The following is a 19131-nucleotide window of genomic DNA, read 5'->3' on the forward strand; positions in this document are numbered from 1 at the left end:
TGTTCCAGAGCGTAAACAAAGGTAATGCACCTTAAAATAATATTCTACAACACTGCCGAGCCATCTCTCCAGCTCCTATCATAACATTCTTAATGAAAGGAAAACGAAACTTCCATATTATGAGCTAAAGGAGTCAAATTTTGTATTCTCAGTACATAAACTTCATAGGGACAGATCCAATCTCCATGTATCCCACGGTGATATAAAGCACTTGCTAGCTACTCTCAGTTGTGTTTCATGGGTGTTTCAATGTGTGTAGTGTGCATGACTCCATTCCCAGTGTAACACATATGCAGTGATCTGTTCATTGGTAGAGTAAAACTGGTGACCTGAAGGTGCAGGAAGGGAGAGGAGTGAACTTGGACATCCCACAAGTCTTTTGCATTTCTGTATTCCATTTCTTGTCCTTTTGTCCTTACAGTCTCTGCTCTGACTCCTGCTTCTAAACTTCTTTGCCTCCTCCACCTTACTCCGCCCTCTTCCAGCCCATTCACATGCATGTAATGTGTATATAGTTTCTCTCATGTGCACCTATAGTTTTCTTTTCTGTTTGTCCTTTCCATAAAAGATCTACATATTTGTGTTATGTATTCTTTTGTAGGAATAGCAAGCTGAAGCTCCAGTTCTATTAGATGAGCTAAGAAGGTGCTCTAGTTCATTAGATAATTACTGTAATGTGGGTGCCAGAGTTTCCCAGGGGGATGTGTATAACACATACTTGTGCAGGGAAGGAGGTGAGGACAACCCATGCTGATGTGACTGGGCAGGTTGCAAACTTTCAGTATTATTTTTCTGAGCACCAGGGAATTCCCCTGTCCATGCTCCCAGGAGGGTGACCATCGTCTCCTCTCTCCAAAGAGCAGGAACTAGGGATCAGGTGTATATTTGGACCTTCTTTTTCAATCAGTGTTGCTAGTGTTAGTCTGTAATGGCTTTCTAACTTATTCATCTTTTGGTGTAAGTGAGAGAATCAGACTCAGAAAAAATTTCAAATCCAATGTCACTGCACTGTGTTTTAGTCACTGTTCTAAAATACTGTGACAAGACACCATGACCATGGTGACTGTTATAAAGGAAAATATGTAATTGGGGCTGGCTTATAGTTTGAGAGGGCTAGTCCATTATCATCAGGGTGGGGAGCATGATAGCAGGTAGGGCAGGCATGGTGTTGGAGAAGTAGTTAAGGACTATATTATTTCAAAGAGTTCCACCTTCTGGTGGCTAAGCATTCAAATATATGAGCTATGGGGTCATTCTTATTCAAACCACTATGTACTGCTATGCACTTTTTGTATTATAACTTTATTGAAATATTTTACATACATCTTCAAATTCACTTTTATTTTATCTTTGTGCATGCCCGCACGTGTAAGTTCAGGCATGTGTTTGTCATAGTGCACATCTGGAGGTCAGAAGACAGCCTTGGTTTCATTTCTCACCTGATGAGAGCTCTGTTGTTTATTGCTCGGTACAATAGGCTGGCTGGCTCCTTGAGCTTCTGGGATTCCCGTCTCACCTCCCATCTCACTACAGGAGTGCTGGAATTAGGGCCTTCTACAGCATCTGGCTTTCTGTGGGTCTGCGCTGTTCATATTTAAGAGGCAAGTTCTTAGCCCCACTGAGTCAGCATCTCCCAGCCCAGACGGAGCTGTGCGCTCATCCCACTGATGGCACATCTGTGCTTCCACTAGTTTGTCCTCCCTAATCAGTGTCCTCTCTAGAGCTGTCGTTTAGGGCCATTAGTGTCTCTGCCTTTTAGCTATTAGCCTGCCAGTCTCCACCAACAATTTAAGAAGAATTGCATTGATATCGTGATGGCCTTTTTATACAAAGAAGGCTTTTTCATTTTTTGTTTAGAACAGTGTTTTCCCAATACTGTCCTTGCTTGAGACCAGGCTCTGAGCCTTACTCTTGCATAAATGAAACCGCAGGTGATAGATACCCTTCCTCTCTTCCTGCTCCCACCCCCTTGAAGGCTATGGAAATGGCAGTAAGCAGTTTTCATCGGTACACCTAGTTGGCTCTGGGCCAAGTTCTTTAGTCTGTTGCCAGCCTGTTTCCTGAGTTTATCCATCGTCTCCACATCAGGTTTTTATCCTCTGCAAGACAGTTCACCTTAAGGTTTTAGTTCTAACAGATATCCTGGCAATGACTGGCCTTCTCTTCCCTTATACCTACTGTTCGTAGTGCTGGGGGTGGAGATTGTGATTTCCTTTCACCCCTACCAGGTTTCTGGCATGCACTCTGTCACCCTCCCCTGAGCTGGTACCCAACCACTCCTTCATGCATGCACTCTGTCACCCTCCCCTGAGCTGGTACCCAACCACGCCTTCATGCATGCACTCTGTCACCCTCCCCTGAGCTGGCACCCACTCCTTCATGCATGCACTCTGTCACCCTCCCCTGAGCTGGTACCCAACCACATCTTCATGAATGCACTCTGTCACCCTCCCCTGAGCTGGTACCCAACCACTCCTTCATGCATGCACTCTGTCACCCTCCCCTGAGCTGGTACCCAACCACATCTTCATGAATGCACTCTCCTGCTTTGTCTTGTTTCTTGCAATTTGAGTTGGATTGTTTTTTTTTATACACTGCTACCAAATAAAATTTTCTTTGTGCTGTTTTAATAATATTTAGGTACCTTGTACTCCCTAGAAGCTTCTCATTGGCTTTAGAATTAAAAATATAGACTAAGAGTGGGCATGATGGCTTATGTCTCTAATTCCCAGCACTGGGGTAGGCAGAGGTAGGCAGATCTCTGTGAGTTCAAGGCCTTGTATATAGCCTTGTCTATATAGCAAGTTCCAGGCCAGCCAGAGTGGTATAGTGAGATCCTGTCTCAAACATTTAAATTAAATTAAATTTAAGAAAATGAGCCCTTTTCGGGTAATAGTAGTGCACGCCTTTAATCCCAGCACTAGGGAAGTAGAGGCTTGAGGATCTTTGTGAGTTCGATACCAGTCTGGTCTACATAACAAGGTCTAGGATAGCCATAACTACGTAGAGAAACCTTCTCTCAAAAACAAACAAACAAACAAAACAAAAAAGAAAAAAAAAACAGGATAAATATACACCTAATACCTTAATGTTCAAGGTTCCTCAGGAACCTGTTCTGTTTGTCTTACTTCAAGCCTAATGTCTGCTTAGACTGTTGTATTTCCTGACCGCTTGCCTGTGCTTTGCAGCTGACACATCCCGGTGTTTCCTCCACCCTTGCCTCATGGCTGGGCTCTCATGGTGTCCTCCTCACACTCTGTCTGCATTCTCATTTTTCTGCCAACAAATGGATATTTCCTTTTCTTTGAAATCTCAAATCAGTTTATCTTCTTAGTAGTATTTTTTATTTATTTTCTCTTTCTTTCTTTCTTTCTTTCTTTCTTTCTTTCTTTCTTTCTTTCTTTCTTTTTCTTTCCTCCCTCCCTCCCTCCCTCCCTCCCTCCCTCCCTCCCTCTTTCTTTTCTTTTCTTTTTTTTCTTTCTTGTGCCTGTCCTGGAACTAGCTCTTGTAGACCAGGCTGGCCTCCAACTCACAGAGATCCGCCTGCCTGCCTCTGCTTCCTGAGTGCTGGGATTAAAGGGGTGCGCCACCACTGCCCAGCTAGTTCTTAAAATTTGAATATAATTGCATCATTTTATTGCTTTCTTTTCCTCCCTCCATCCCTTCCCATGCATCCCCCCTTGCTGTCTCTCAAATTCATTGGCTCTGTTTCTTTAAATGTTATTATACGCACGCGCGCGCGCGCACACACACACACACACACACACACACACACACACACACACACACAGAGTCTCGGCTATAACCTGCTTAGTTCCTATAAAGTATGGTCATGATTTCAGCTTTTCTGTGGGCCTGAGATGACTCAACAGAAAAGGCAGTGCACGCTGCTCTTCCAGAGGACCTGGGTTCAGTTTCCAGCAATCGTCTGTAACTCCATTTTCATGGAATTTGACAAACTACTTGGATCCCCACAGACACCAGACATGTATGTGCTACACAGACATAAAATGCTGATGCACATAAAATAAATCTAAAACAATAATAGTTTTTCTTTTATTTGGGTACTTACCTAATCAGTTCAACAATATAATCTTAAGAACAAATGCTTTATATTTTAGTTTCTGGGGAGCACTGACCAGAATATCATTTATATTTATCAGTGGTTATAGTAATAGCAATAGCAATGGTAATGGACATTTATTGGGCACTTGCTATTTGGTGGGAACTAATTTAGTCCACTTTAATGATCCTTATATCCTGTCTGGATATTCACTATTCAAATTGCAGGCAAAGAGACTATGTAGTTAAAAGTGGCAGAACCACTGGGTTCTCTGACTTTAAAACTTAGTCTTTTTAAAATTATTAGTGTGTGTGTATGCATTCATGCGAGTGTGTGTGCATGTATTTGAGTGTATTTGTGTATGTATGCTCATGTATGCATGTGTATATGCATGAGTGTGCATATGTGTATATATGAGTGTTGCTGTATGTTATGTGTGCTTATATGCTTATGCGTGCATAGGTGTGTGTGTGCATGTGTGTACATGGCATGTATGTTTGTGTTCATGAGTGCGTGCTGTGTGCACATGTATATGTGTCAGAGTTGTAGTAGTTGGTTCTTTCGCTCTATCATATGGGTCCCAGGGATTGAATTCAGTCTTTGCCTGCTGAGCCATCTTGTCAGCTCAAGAACTCAGATTCTTAATCCTTTTGCCCTGTCGATTTTAAATATTGAGTTGTACAAGATGATCTTTTCTGTAGCTTGGACTCAGACATGAGGAATAGTAGTGCAGAATGGTGTCCTCAGCTGAAATGGCAGATCATTTGTTTGTGCATGCGCCTTCTGAGCACAGGCTGAAGGAATGGATTCCAGCCGCTTTGAACCTGCAGAGGGTCCCTTAGCTGGGTCATTACTCTCCTTAGATTTAAATTTGTAGGGCAGGGTAAGCAATTTTGAAAGGTTTGTTTTGTTTTTGTTTGAGACCAGGTCACTCTGTGTAACCCTGGCTGGTGTATAACTCATGATATAGACTAGGCTAGCCTCCAACTCACAGAGATCCACCTGCCTCTGCCTCCAAAGAAAGGTAGCTATCTTGATTAAAGATTGCTCAAAATGAGAATTGAAGTAAAACGCTTTACACTGTTTCTTCAGCATGTCTTGAAGGGTTAATGTTCTTAAGTGCTTTCTGTAAATAAATTGTTCTTTTTCTCTTCCCCTTTAAAAAGCAAAGCCAGTGGTTGTTAATACAACCCCCGTACGGATGTCGGTTCCATTTGTCCCAACTCAGGCCGTTAAACAAGTGAGTATTACACAGTTTCTCTGTTTCCCAAAGGGCAATTTGCTTTTTAAGTTCAAAGTTAGGATTGAGTTATAAGCAGCTGGACATAATGGCCCATACTTTTAATCCCAGCACTTGGGAGGCAGAGGTAGGAGGATCTCTGCCTGTTCAATGCTAACCTGATCTACAGAATGAGTTCCAGGACAGCCAGGCTACACAGAGACAAAAAATTATGTATAAGAGATTTATACTGAATTAAGCACCTAGTCACAAATTTTTAAACTTTCTTTTTTATTGTTTAGGTGGTTCCAAAACCAATCAATTCAACTTCACAAATTGTAACTACTAGCCAGCCACAGCAACGGCTTATCATGCCTGCCACACCCCTGCCTCAGATCCAGCCCAACCTCACTAACCTGCCACCAGGAACTGTGCTGGCCCCTGCTCCAGGGACAGGGAACGTGGGCTATGCAGTGCTTCCAGCTCAGTACGTTACTCAGGTACGTGGGCATGACGGACCGATGCTTCGGAGCTGCTGTGGCATTACAGTGTCTAGCTCTACTGTGTTCTAAGGTTAATAGAAGCAGCTCTCTCCAAAGCATGAAATAGTAACCAACATTTAAGTTTATTTCTTTGTTTAGAATTTAGAAATACAGCACAAATAAGATGTAAAAGCAAAAAAAAAAAATAAATAAAAGATTTAAAAGCTGGGTAATTTGGAATAGATTGGTAAAAGGACAAGACTATAGATAAGGGCTTTTAAAAGGTTGCCCTGGGAAGGTGGTGGCACACACCTTAAGTCCGGTGAATCTCTTTGAGTTCAAGGCCAGCCTGGTCTCTACAGCAAGTCCCTGTACAGCTAGAGCTGCTAACAGAAAAACCCTGTCTGAGAAAACAAAAACAAACAAAGTTGACATTAAAAATCAGAATCAGTGAATTTTAGGAGAACCTGTGCCCACATGAATGTTTATCTGTATGCACTAATACGACACCATTGGCTTGTGCTTAAAATAGCTGTGAGTTACACTACTTGGGGACTCTTTGAGACAGGCAGCTTAGGTTGGCTTGGAATTCACCATGCCTCCACCTTCCGAGTGCTGGGAGGATGGGCATGAGCTAACACACACACACACACACACGGGAGTTGTGTGTGCATATGGTATGCATGTGCATGTATGAGGGGCACATGTCTGCAGGTGAGTATGCACTTCACATGAGTGTGCTCACTTGGGCCACCACAGCTGCTGGGCATTTACGTGAGTGCTGGGGATCCAAACTCCCATACTCTCTTTGTTTGGAATCTCGAACTGGGGGTGGGGCACGTTCCAGACCCCACCTTCAGTACACCTAGCAGCAGCTTCCTGAAGGTGCCTCATTCCAGACTCCGCCCCTCAGAGAAGTCTGCCTTTGGTGGCTCCTCCCCTGGAGATGCATGGGACCACGCCTACCGGCTATTTATAACCTGGCTCTTAGTTCTGCCATGTGTTCTCTTTTCCTGCCTTCCTGAGAATCTCCTGGGGGTGCTCTACTTTGCATTGCCCTGTTTATTAAATCTGGATTTATTAATTTGGTTTGATTTGGTTTATTGCATTGGTGGCAGCAGATGAACTCAGCAACTGGCTATTTAATACCTCACACTTTTCTTTGTTTATTTTGTTTTTGAGACAGAGTTTGTCTTTGTTAGGGTTTCTATTGCTGTGAAGAGACATCAGGACCATGGCAACTCTTGTAAAGGAAAACATTTAATTGGGTGGCTCACAGTTCAGAGATTCGGTCCATTATTGTCATGGTGGGACATGGTAGCATACAGTCAGCTGTGCTGGAGACAGAACTGAAATTCCTACATCTTGATCCAGAGGCAACAAGAAGTACACTGAGGGAAGCTTGAGCAAAAAAGACCTCAAATTCCACCCCTGCTGGGCAATGGTGGCAGATCCCAGCACTGGGGAAGTAGAAGTAGATCTGCGTTTGTGGCTGGCCTGATCCACAGAGCAAGTTCCAGGACAGGCAAGGCTGTTAAAAGGAGAAATCTTGTCTCAAAAAACAAAACAAACAAACAAATCCCACCCTCTTTGTGACACACTTTCTCTAACAAAGCCATACCTCCTAATAATACCACTCCCTACGAGTTTATGTGGACAAATTATATTTAGACTACCACAGAATTTTTTAGTGTAGCCCTGGCTGACCTGGAATTTGTTCTTGTAGACCAGGCTGGCCTGGAATTCAACAGAGATCCTCCTGCCTCTGCGTCCCAAGTATTGGGATTAAAAGTGAGCACCACCATTGCCTGGCTTGATCTTCTCTGTTGTATGGCAAATCCCTTTTTTACTATTTGTAATGTGGTAAATAACACAGCACCTCTCTTACAGGTGGGCACACTGTAACAACGCTGTGAAACAATCACGCTGTAGCAGTCAGCGCCGTGAAACAGTCACGCTGTAACAGTCAGCGCTGTGAAACAGTCACGCTGTAACAGTCAGTGCTGTGAAACAGTCACACTGTTAACAGTCAGCATTGTGGAACAGTCACGCTGTAACAGTCAGCGCCGTGAAACAGTCACGCTGTAACAGTCAGCGCTGTGAAACAGTCACGCTGTAACAGTCAGTGCTGTGAAACAGTCACGCTGTAACAGCCAGCGCTGTGAAACAGTCACTCTGTAACAGTCAGCGCTGTGAAACAGTCACGCTGTAACAGTCAGCGCTGTGAAACAGTCACTCTGTAACAGTCAGCGCTGTGAAACAGTCACTCTGTAACAGTCAGCGCCGTGAAACAGTCACTCTGTAACAGCGCTGTGAAACAGTCACTCTGTAACAGTCAGCGCTGTGAAACAGTCACTCTGTAACAGTCAGCGCTGTGAAACAGTCACTCTGTAACAGTCAGCGCTGTGAAACAGTCACTCTGTAACAGTCAGCGCTGTGAAACAGTCACGCTGTAGCAGTCAGCGCTGTGAAACAGTCACTCTGTAACAGTCAGCGCTGTGAAACAGTCACTCTGTAACAGTCAGCGCTGTGAAACAGTCACTCTGTAACAGTCAGCGCTGTGAAACATTCACACTGTAACAGTCAGTGCTGAGAAGCAGTCACTCTGTAACAGTCAGTGCTGAGAAGCAGTCATTCTGTAACAGTCAGCGCTGTGAAACAGTCACTCTGTAACAGTCAGCGCTGTGAAACAGTCACTCTGTAACAGTCAGCGCTGAGAAGCAGTCACTCTGTAACAGTCAGCGCTGTGAAACAGTCACTCTGTAACAGTCAGCGCTGTGAAACATTCACACTGTAACAGTCAGCGCTGAGAAGCAGTCACTCTGTAACAGTCAGTGCTGAGAAGCAGTCACTCTGTAACAGTCAGCGCTGTGAAACAGTCACTCTGTAACAGTCAGTGCTGAGAAGCAGTCACTCTGTAACAGTCAGCGCTGTGAAACAGTCACTCTGTAACAGTCAGCGCCATGAAACAGTCACGCTGTTAACAGTCAGCATTGTGGAACAGTCACTCTGTAACAGTCAGCGCTGAGAAGCAGTCACGCTGTAACAGTCAGTGCTGTGAAACAGTCACTCTGTAACAGCCAGCGCTGAGAAGCAGTCATGCTGTTTCACTGGTGTTGACTGAGGGCTTTGGAAACACACTAGGAGGTTTATATGAAATTGCCCACTGTTTGTCCTGTGCTTCTTACTCATTATGTCTGAGAGTGCTATCCATTTTTGCAAATATTATATGAATTTATTTCTTATAGTTACAGCAGTCTTCGTATGTGTCTATAGCAAGCAGCTCTAATTTTACTGGAACATCTGGTATCCAGACACAGGCAAGACTTCCATTCAATGGGTGAGTATTTTTAAAATAAATAAATCAAATTAGGTCAGTTTAAGTACAGCATTAAATAGATTTATTCCAAATACATTGCATTTGGTTTTCCCTTTAAAGCTGTGTATTTGTCTAAAGTGCTGTGTTCTGAAATACTTCAAATGGACAAGTTTGGAGACCATCAGTGAGGGACTGCCGCTCCCTCTGAACATTGTAAAATGATGTTAACTGTTGTTTTTCACTGTCATTGCTTAGCTGTTGGTTGCTGCCTTTGCTCTACCAGCTTGTGAGCAGTGTGGAGTGAGTTAGAGGGTGCCAGTCTGTCCCTGCTGCCCGTCCTTCCACACACCAACCTCTCCTTCCTGCCTGCCTTTACAAGTAAACCCTAAGAGTTTTTGAAGCTGTTTTCTACTTCTGTTCTTTTAAAGGGAACAGTTTGTATGATGTAGTCTTCAACAGCTTCTGATAATATTTTTTAAAATATAAATTGTGCCAGAAATGGATGCATCTATTAGTTTTACTTTAGAAGGAATTTATAGATTGAAATTGTTTCTAGTTTTAGCAATTATTTTAATTAATTGAAATTATTTTTTTGTGTGTGTCTGGATAGCATAATACCATCAGAGTCTGCCAGTCGGCCCAGAAAACCCTGTAACTGTACAAAGTCCCTGTGCCTGAAATTGTGAGTAGTTTGTTGCTCTTTGCTTATTTGATACACCTAAGAATGTTGTTAGAATTAAATGCCGCTAATTGGGCATGCTAGTACAAGCACATAATCTAGCACTTGGAAATGGAGTCAGAAGAGTCCTCAGCTACAAGAGTGAGCTTGAGGCCAGCCTGAACCTACAGGTAGCTAGATGATAGATAGATAGAGAGATCTAGTTAAAAATTCCTAACAGACAAATTTTATTAAATCTTAACAATTTAAATAAACTTAAATGTGAATGGTTGAACATACATTGTACCTTAAAAACCGTCCTTCCGTTGGTGTAGAAGAAATTAATCCAGGCGTGGTAGCCTATGCCTGTAATCCTGTCACTGAGGTCATCATGGACTATCTATGGTAGTGGGTTTAGGACAGCCTAGACCACAGTGTAAGACCCTGTCTGTAAAAACAACAAACAAAAACAGAAGAAACTAATTTTAGTCCTCTATACACCAGTAGGGCTTGGGGACCCAACATTATGAGACATAGGTTACGTCTTATTAACAAGTTTGACCTTGTTTATGACCTTAATATGGTCCTCCAAGCGAGTCCTTGAATGCAGGGCTGGAGACCTGGCTCAGGAGTTAAGAGCACTAGTTGTTCTTGCAGAGAACAACCACTTGGGGTTCAATTCCCAACACCCAGTGGTTGCTCACAGTCACCTGTAACTTCCATCCTGGGGCATCCAATGCCCTCTTCTGACCTCCATGGGCTCCAGGCACATACATACATGCAGCAAAAACACTCATACACATAAAAAACCAATTAGAAAAAGTTAATTGGATGATTAATTTTCTCATTAGGATTAAACTAAAATATTTGACATGGAAAAGCTCAGTCCTTTTGGAGATTGGGATTCCAAGCAGCACTGTTCCAGCCTCTGGGGTCTGTAGTAAGAATGAAGGCTGGCCCTTTTTCTCAGGATTTTGAAATAACTCACTTCAGGGCACATCAAATTACATAGCTCTTGTGTTGGCATCTGTTAGTTTGACTGAGTTTTTAGGATAAAATTCCAGAGTTGGTGACTTGCTTAGATTTTGAGCTCTGATGCATGATTGGCAGTCTGAATGCGCTGCTGTTAGTTAACTCTGTTTCTGGAGCTCCGAGCATGTTCCTAAAATGTACTACATTTATCACAGGTGGAGAGGTGTATGCATATATAATCAGATCATTGCTATTTTATTTAAATAACTTTTTAATCTTACCTGATTTTTATCTTCAGATACTGTGATTGTTTTGCGAATGGTGAGTTTTGCAACAACTGCAATTGTACCAATTGTTACAACAATTTGGAACATGAAAATGAAAGACAAAAAGCAATAAAGGTGATTTTTTTTTTCTCATTTAACTTGGAAAAATCTCTTTGTGCCATTTCTAAAGATCTTTGTTGATTTATAAAGATAAATATTAATTCTGTACCTTTGAAGTATTTAAATTGAATCTATGATTTAATCTCAGTTGGTGTTTGATTTGCTCCAAAAGGCATGCCTTGATAGAAATCCAGAAGCCTTTAAGCCGAAGATAGGAAAAGGCAAAGAGGGGGAGTCGGATCGGCGGCACAGCAAAGGGTGTAACTGCAAACGGTCAGGATGTCTTAAGAACTACTGTGAGTGCTACGAGGTAAGCCGCGGCTGTGGACAGGATTTCACCGTGCCGCTTCAATTGAAAAGACACAGTTAGTGCAGGGGGACCTTTCAAGCCGGGTTTGAGAAAGCTGTTCCTACTAGGCGGTGGTGGTGCACGCCTTTAATCCCAGCACTGGGGGGCAGAGGCAGCCAAATCTCTGAGAGTTCAAGGACAGCCAAGGCTGTTACACAAAGAAACCTCCTCTCAAAAAACCAGAAAAGAGAGAGAGAAAGAGAGAGAAGAACCATTCCTTAGACTCATCATTCTATATGGGTCACTTTCATTAGCTGGGCTACAAGTCTATGACTCAAAGGTCATTCCTTGGACTTGTGTAAATCAGAATACTAGTGTGCTAATTTTTCCCTTAAAATAGTAACATAGCCACAGAATAACAACAGCAGAGCTGCTAGGCCACGGCACAATACTACCCACCTAGCTCCATGGGCTCTTTAGACATGATCCTGGAGTAAGCCTGAAGGAAAAGGTTGTCTCTCCTAGCCTGGCAGTAGTCCCCTAGGAGGGCTGCTCTGCAGGAGGAGCCCCGACCACTGCTCTAGTTGAGGCACTGCTGAGTCACCAGATCCTCTCCCACTGCTTCTTGACACTCGGCCAGCTGGGTTTGTTCCTGGACCTGCTGTTCTGGAGAATCACATGTAAAATCACCTGCTTCTTGCTTCAGACAAGGTCATAAACTTACTATTTTTTTTTTTTATTTTCAAAGCTTAAATGTAACAATCTCCCCATGCCTGATATTAACCCTTTGTGTTGATTCATTCCTATAGTTAGATTGTCTATATTTTCATTCTTTCAAATGCCATTTTCAGAGAGGAACTTCCCCCACCCCCAGTTTTGACAGAAAGCCCATCCTTTCACTTGGCAAACAGTACTGCTAATGGGTCCCCTCTCCTGTGCTCCTGTTGCTGTGTGTACTGAAGGTCTGGATTTTCTGGGTTAGTTATTTAGTGTGTGTGTTTGTGTTGGAGACAGGGTCTCACGTGGCCTAGGTTGGCCTTGAATTACTAATCCTCCTGCTCCCGTTTTCCAAGTGCTAGGATTATAGTTGTGGGCCTTCACACTTAGCTTCAGTCTGTGTTTTCATGTAAATATACTTTATATTTTTACACAGGAGAGCATACTAGTTTATGGATTTAGATTATTGAAGGGCTTGGGAATCTGATTCAGTAGAAGAAACTGCGTGTGGCCTCCTTTCTCCCTTTCTCCTTTGGAGATGAGATATCACACTTGTAACCTAGCCTGGCCTCAAATTCATGACAATTTTTTTGCCTCATCTGATCAAGCTTAGGCATGAAATTCCTTTAATGTGAAACCGTGAGTTTCTCTGCATAACTGTGAGGTCACTGGTGTGTTAATGGTATCCGATTGAGGTTGGATTCTTAGCAACCTTTTAAAAATACTTTCATATCTTATTTATATTCATTCTGAAGAAAGTGTTAGTCCTATCTGGGTGAGACTCTGTAGTCAGACTCAAAGAGCTGCAAGGCCTTGAGACAAGCACTGTCGTCAATTAATCCTGATCTATCTGCAGGCGCAGCCTTTGTTAGCAGACATGCTCCATCTAAGCTCACCTCAGTTGACAAGACAATGCTATTACTTTTCTGCTGCGGACTTACTTACAAATAATATTTTCTGCTTTTGATTTGGAAACTTTTGTAAATCTTTCAGGCAAAAATAATGTGTTCTTCAATCTGTAAATGCATTGGCTGTAAGAATTTTGAAGAAAGCCCAGAACGGAAGACCTTGATGCACTTAGCAGATGCAGCTGAAGTAAGGGTCCAGCAACAGACAGCAGCCAAGACCAAGCTATCCTCTCAAATCTCAGACTTGCTGACCAGGCCAACCCCCGCTCTGAACAGTGGAGGAGGAAAGTGAGTCAATACTTCTCAAAGCCTTTTTATCTCTTTCTCAGATGTTCGCTTTTAGTAAGGTTTCTTTTTAGGGAGACAGGGTTAAATTCAGACTCTACACTCTTGCCAATCTGAATTTTCCATTTTCCCTCCACCTTACCTACCTTTTAAGTTAGTCGAAGGAAAACCACTCTCAGATTCTGTGCTTTCTACAACACACACAAGTTCTTTGGTTTGCTATGAATAGTAACCGGATTTCTCCCTACCAACTTGAGGTAAGTATGCAATATGAGAAACTCTTGAGAAAGCAGGGTTTCATTTTTCCAGTGTTGCTCCTCATTTCCTTGTGCTCTTGGCTAGACTGGGAGACTATGTTCTGACTTTTCCTCCTCTGGTGGACTCTGAATTACCCTCTCTAGTCCACTCCCTTATTTCTTCTTTTCTGGACTGCTGAGCTCGGTTGTAGAGCAGCTTGTCCCAAGTCAGACAGTAGGTACAATCTTGGCTGCTTTTACTGCTCAGGAGCTGAGGCAGGAATCATTTAGAGTTCCAGGGAAGCCTGTGCAGTAGAGCAAGACCCCATCTCAAAACAAAATAAAAAATAAACAGCTGAGCATGGTGGCACAAACTTTTAATCCCAGCACTCAGGAAGCAGAGACAGGTGGATTTCAGCCTGGTCTACAGAACAAGTTCCAAGACAGCCAGGGCTACACAAAGAAACCCTTTCTTGAAAAACCAATAAATAAGTAAAATTAAATTTATTAATAAAATAAAAATAAAGGTATTGTATATAAAGTACATAACATAATTACCTGAAAAGAATATATGCCAAAGTGTTTAAAAATAAAGGATAAAAATAGGTAGACCTGTATTTTTTATCTGAGTTACTTATTAGTCTGTGGAAAAAAACACCTGTGTCTCTGGTCTCAGCTTCCTGGTAACTGCAAGAAGAATTTCTGTTGGCAGTATTTTTCAAGGTCTGCTTTTAACACAGTAATTTGGACTTAGACTTATATTAGACAGTGTATGAGAGATTAATTTGAGAAATTAAGAGGATGAACCTTGCAAATGATTTATTGTAGCAATCAGCATGTAGGTCATGACCTCTTTGAGGTTTGAATGGCCTTTTCACAGGGCTCACCTAAGACCACCCTAAATATTAGATAGTTACATTATAATTTATGACAGAAGCAAAATTACATTATGAAGTAACAATGAAAATAATTTTATGGTTGGAGAATCTCTACAACATGTGGAACTGTGTTAGAGAGTCTTAGCATTAGGAAGATTGAGAATATCTATTAGATGCTGAATTATGTTGAAGAAAGGTACAATATTTGTAACTTTTTTGGTATAAAGTAGTTTGGTTATTAGGTTTTTTTTCCCCCTTTTGTTTTAATTTTTAGAGACAGGATCTTACTATGCAGCCTGTACTGGCCTTGAATTCACACTCCTTCCAGCTCAGCCAGGGTTACACAACTGTGCTGACACACCCAACTCACCTCTGCGTTTATACAACTCAGTGTGTGAGTGTGATATTGAGGAGGTCAAAGGAAGCTGTGTGGTGTGGGTTCTCTCTTCATGCCTGTCTTGTGCCAGGGACGGAACTCTGGTTGTCACACTGGCCATCACGATAGCCTCTTAGAACGAAAATAGCATTTACAAAATTTTCTTGACTTAAGTGTGTTAAAAAGGGACAGATACCTTAGTTAGGATTATGATACAGATTCTGTATAATATTTTAATGATTCTTAAAGATTACTAAATCTAATCTCTGGATATTAAAGATATTACTACAGTAAACCCCCCATGTTCATAATGTAAGTGTAAACACAAGGTTATACACTGTAGGGCTGGGGGGATACAGCTCAGTGGTAGAGCATTTGTATGTGTGAGGAGGTCTTGGGTTTAACCCCCTGAAACAAACAAACAAACAAACACACACACACACTGCACATGTAATTAAAGCTATGTTTTTAAAACAATTGCTTAAGGCGGGGAAGATAGCTCAGTAAAGATGTACCTGAATTAGATCACCAGAACCCACATTTAAACAAAAAACTGGACATTTTATTGGGTGGTGGTAGCACACACCTTAAAAGCCTAGCACTCGGAGGTAGAGGCAGATGGATTTCTGAGTTTCAGGCCAACCTGGTCTACAGAGTGAATTACAAGTCAGCCAGAGTTACACAGAGAAACCCTGTTTTTGAAAAACTAAAAACAAAACAAGGCTGGCGTGGTGATGTATACTGCTAACCCAGTACTCTGACAAACAAGTAGGTAGGAGAATCCCTCCGGCTCATTGACCAACAAGCATAACCTACTTGGTGAGTTTCAGGCCAGTTGAGTCCTCAAAAGACCCTAGGTAGACTACCCAAGGAATAATGCAGGTTGTCTCCTCTCGACTCTGTGTGCACATGCATTCATACATGCATCCACACACTCAGTGCACATGGACATACACTAAGAGAAAGGTGAGACTGAAAACTCACACCAGTATGCTCAGTTGATGTCATACCTGAGTTTGTTTTGTTTTGTTTTTTTTGAGACAGAGTTTCTCTGTATAATAGTAGTCCTGGCTGTCCTGGAACTCACTCTGTAGACCAAGCTGGCCTCAAACTTGAAGAGATCTGCCTGCCTCTGTCTCCCAAGTGCTGGTAGTAATGTGTGTGCCACACATTTTTTTTTTTTTTTTTTTTTTTTTTGCTTTTTCGAGACAGGGTTTCTCCATGGCTTTGGAGCCTGTCCTGGAACTAGCTCTGTAGACCAGGCTGGTCTCGAACTCACAGAGATCCACCTGCCTCTGCCTCCCGAGTGCTGGGATTAAAGGCGTGCGCCACCATCGCCCGGCTGTGCCACACATTTTTGCTCCTTGTTTTTAACAGCTAACATAAGAGAGTGTAGTAGAACTTTGTTTTAGCAGTTCTTTGAGTTCCTAGGTATGGCTGTGGAATCCCTTTGTGTGTCAGGAAAGAGGACAGAAATCAGAACAGCTCTTGCGGAGGGTTTGCACTCTGGGAAGATGTGAGTGGTGAGACACCCAGTGTAGGTGCACACTGCATCATTTACTTAGCCAGATGACACGTCTGGGAAGTCAATCATATGTTTTAGGTTAAACGTGTTTCCTGCTAAATATTGTTAGATGTGCTTGCTGAGACCAAACGTGTATCTTAATTTCTTGAGACTGTGTTTGACTCACAAACCGATGTCCCTTATGCTAGTGCAGCATGAAGATGCCAGTAGAAACCAAGATCAACTTCATGATCATCTGTGTTTCTCTCTCAAAAATCATTTCAGATTGCCATTTACGTTTGTAACTAAGGAAGTAGCTGAAGCCACGTGTAATTGCCTTCTTGCCCAGGCAGAGCAGGCAGACAAGAAGGGGAAATCAAAGGCAGCGGCAGAACGGATGATACTTGAGGAATTTGGACGGTGTTTGATGAGCGTCATCAACTCTGCAGGAAAAGCAAAAAGTGACCCTTGTGCCATGCACTGCTGACTCTTGCACAAAAGACGGACATGGAACTGTACAGAAAATTTAAGGTGCCAGGACACTTGATTTTCTAGAAGATAACAATTGCTGTGTTTTAATTCAGCCTTTGTTTTAAGAGACCAGAAACTATACTATTGAATGAGAAGAAATTTTAAATGAAGAAATTGGTACATTTTAAATCTTAGTTAATTCTGCCTATGTCCCTTCTAAATTTTTTCTTTAAAATTTTTTCCTTTATTGTATTATATATATATATTTAATTTGCTTGGGTTTCTTAAGAATTAGATGTTCTGTCCTGATTCTATTGACAAAGTACATTCATAAATTATTGTAATACCATTTATGATGTATGGTGTTGTATGACTTTGTTCAGTAGAAAGAGCCAAGGCAGCATGGGTATTTTCCATTCTTTGGCTCCAGATCCAGAATCTTCACAGGTAGATTGTCCACATAACCAGATTCTTAATGAAACATATAACATTTTGTCTAGAAAAACACCATCCTTTTAAGGAAAAATGAGCCTTTTTGGGTGGGTTCTGTCATGCTATCTTTTGTCTTTGGGAAATTAGAAGGGGAAACAACCCCAATCATACTTTCCAGTTATGAAGTTTATATTTTCTTTAAAGAAAACAAAATATCAAGGGACAGTAATTTTCAGAGGATGGGCAGTGTCTTTATGATAAGGAGTGGCTAACGTGTTCTGGGATGTCTTCATTCCTTTGAAGGGGGTGGTTTGTTTTGTAATAATTGTCAAAGTCTTTATGGATAACTACTAAAATGAGAGATTGTGTGAATTGAAGTAAACATTTTATGTCAAGATAATATAGGACTAATAAGTATCAAGTAGAGAATGGACTTGGATGGGGAAGCAAGGGTACAAAGCTGTGAGATTATGTACGATGAAGTTTTTATGCACACAGTTCTCTGTAGACTCTGGAACTCAGTTTGAATCAGTGTGTGTTACCTGATTTACTGGAGTGGGCCTGCTAGCAGCTTTCACGATTGAAGTGAGCTGTCTTTTTATAAAGGTAGTTTAATACAGCTTTGTTTTTAGCCAGTGATTTGGTAAGCTGAGGTGTGTGTGTTCTCATAATTGCAAAAATAACCTAAATAATTTTTAGTAATTAAAAACTGTATAATCTTAAGAGCCTAATGTAATAGGACTCTTGAGTGTTTGACAATGGGAAAAACTGTGTTGGAATTGAGGCATTTTGTATGGTACCTTAATCCTCGGTCACTATTAGCATATGCTTATCACCCTGCCTACAAGGACTCTATAGTTGTATGTAGTGTGTATATATGTTCATATGAACATGAAAGATATAGGCAGTAGAAATTAATACAAAGAGGATTCCGTTATTCATTAAATTGTGGATTTATAAATTATAGTGCAGTAACTTTAAATGTAGATAATGCAGACATTCTTAGCACCTCAGTCTAGTGTGTCGAAGTAAACTTTGTATAAATGTAAATTAGTCTAAAAGGACAAAATAATATCTAATCAAGTTATTTTTCAAAAGACTGCAATAAGTTTTTGGTTTAAACCTAAACTTTGTTCATTTTGTATATATTGTGTGTTAATTTTAATTGCACCATTGTGATGTGTATTTATATACAGTGTGCACAAAATGTTTGTGAATTTTTGATTATGATTGTAGATTATGTATGATGGCATTGCTTAAGAATGTTTTGCTTGTAAAACTTTGAAGGTGCAATCAAATGCTACTAGTCTGACTTTTCAGAAGCTCTCTAAAGTATTGAGCCCTTTCTTTCTGTCTGGTCCTCACTAAGCAACCTTTTGTATTAGGTATTTGCATCAAATCCTGAACAAAATTAATAGCCACATTAATTTACCAATTTTAAAAGATTACTTGGGGAGGGTTCGGTATATAATTTTTAAGCCCTATTACATCCCAAAGTAGAAAGATTATATTTACTAGAGCTATTCAAAAAGTACACTTTTCTATATTGTAAAAACAGGGCAGAAGAATAAATCATACAGAAAATAAACATTTATACTATTCTGTAAGAAAAAAAGGTTTTGCATTTTTTCTTCAGTTCAATAATACCAATTTTAACCATTTACCATGCAATAAGCCTTTTTAGTTACCTGATTTTCAAGTACATTTGACATTACTTGTGAAAAAACTTGAAGGCTCTCATCTTTGCACAGTTCACTAGCATGAATTGCACTGAAATGAGAATATGCCTGTGATTTCCCACGTCTATGGCAGAAATGCGTCTGCTCTGTTAGGTGCAGGATGCTGTCACCACCACCTTCCTTAGTTCTGTGGCTCTGAGGTCGTAGAAGCAGCATGTAGATATTGTCCTGGAGATGGAAGCTTGGTATTATAGGCA

General features: G+C 41.3%; 1 protein-coding gene across 4 annotated transcripts in view; it reads left to right on the forward strand.

The window, feature by feature from the left end:
- The window catches only part of Lin54 (lin-54 DREAM MuvB core complex component), a 61738-nt gene extending 42928 nt beyond the window's left edge, over positions 1-18810 (forward strand). For 2 of the 4 annotated variants that reach the window (XM_075943000.1, XM_075943002.1), the window contains exons 6-13: positions 5230-5303; positions 5585-5782; positions 9013-9104; positions 9694-9765; positions 11012-11114; positions 11272-11409; positions 13099-13301; positions 16578-16918. In XM_075943000.1, coding sequence (XP_075799115.1) covers positions 5230-5303; positions 5585-5782; positions 9013-9104; positions 9694-9765; positions 11012-11114; positions 11272-11409; positions 13099-13301; positions 16578-16779 — 1082 coding nt within the window. In that variant the 3' untranslated portion in view covers positions 16780-16918. Of the gene's footprint in view, positions 1-5229; positions 5304-5584; positions 5783-9012; positions 9105-9693; positions 9766-11011; positions 11115-11271; positions 11410-13098; positions 13302-16577 lie in introns of all 4 variants that reach the window. The other 2 variants (XM_075943001.1, XM_075943003.1) reach the window with 1 other exon arrangement.
- Positions 18811-19131: the final 321 nt, after the last annotated feature.

This window comes from Microtus pennsylvanicus, chromosome 12 (assembly GCF_037038515.1).
Source record: "Microtus pennsylvanicus isolate mMicPen1 chromosome 12, mMicPen1.hap1, whole genome shotgun sequence".
Classification (NCBI taxonomy): Eukaryota; Metazoa; Chordata; class Mammalia; order Rodentia; family Cricetidae; genus Microtus; species Microtus pennsylvanicus.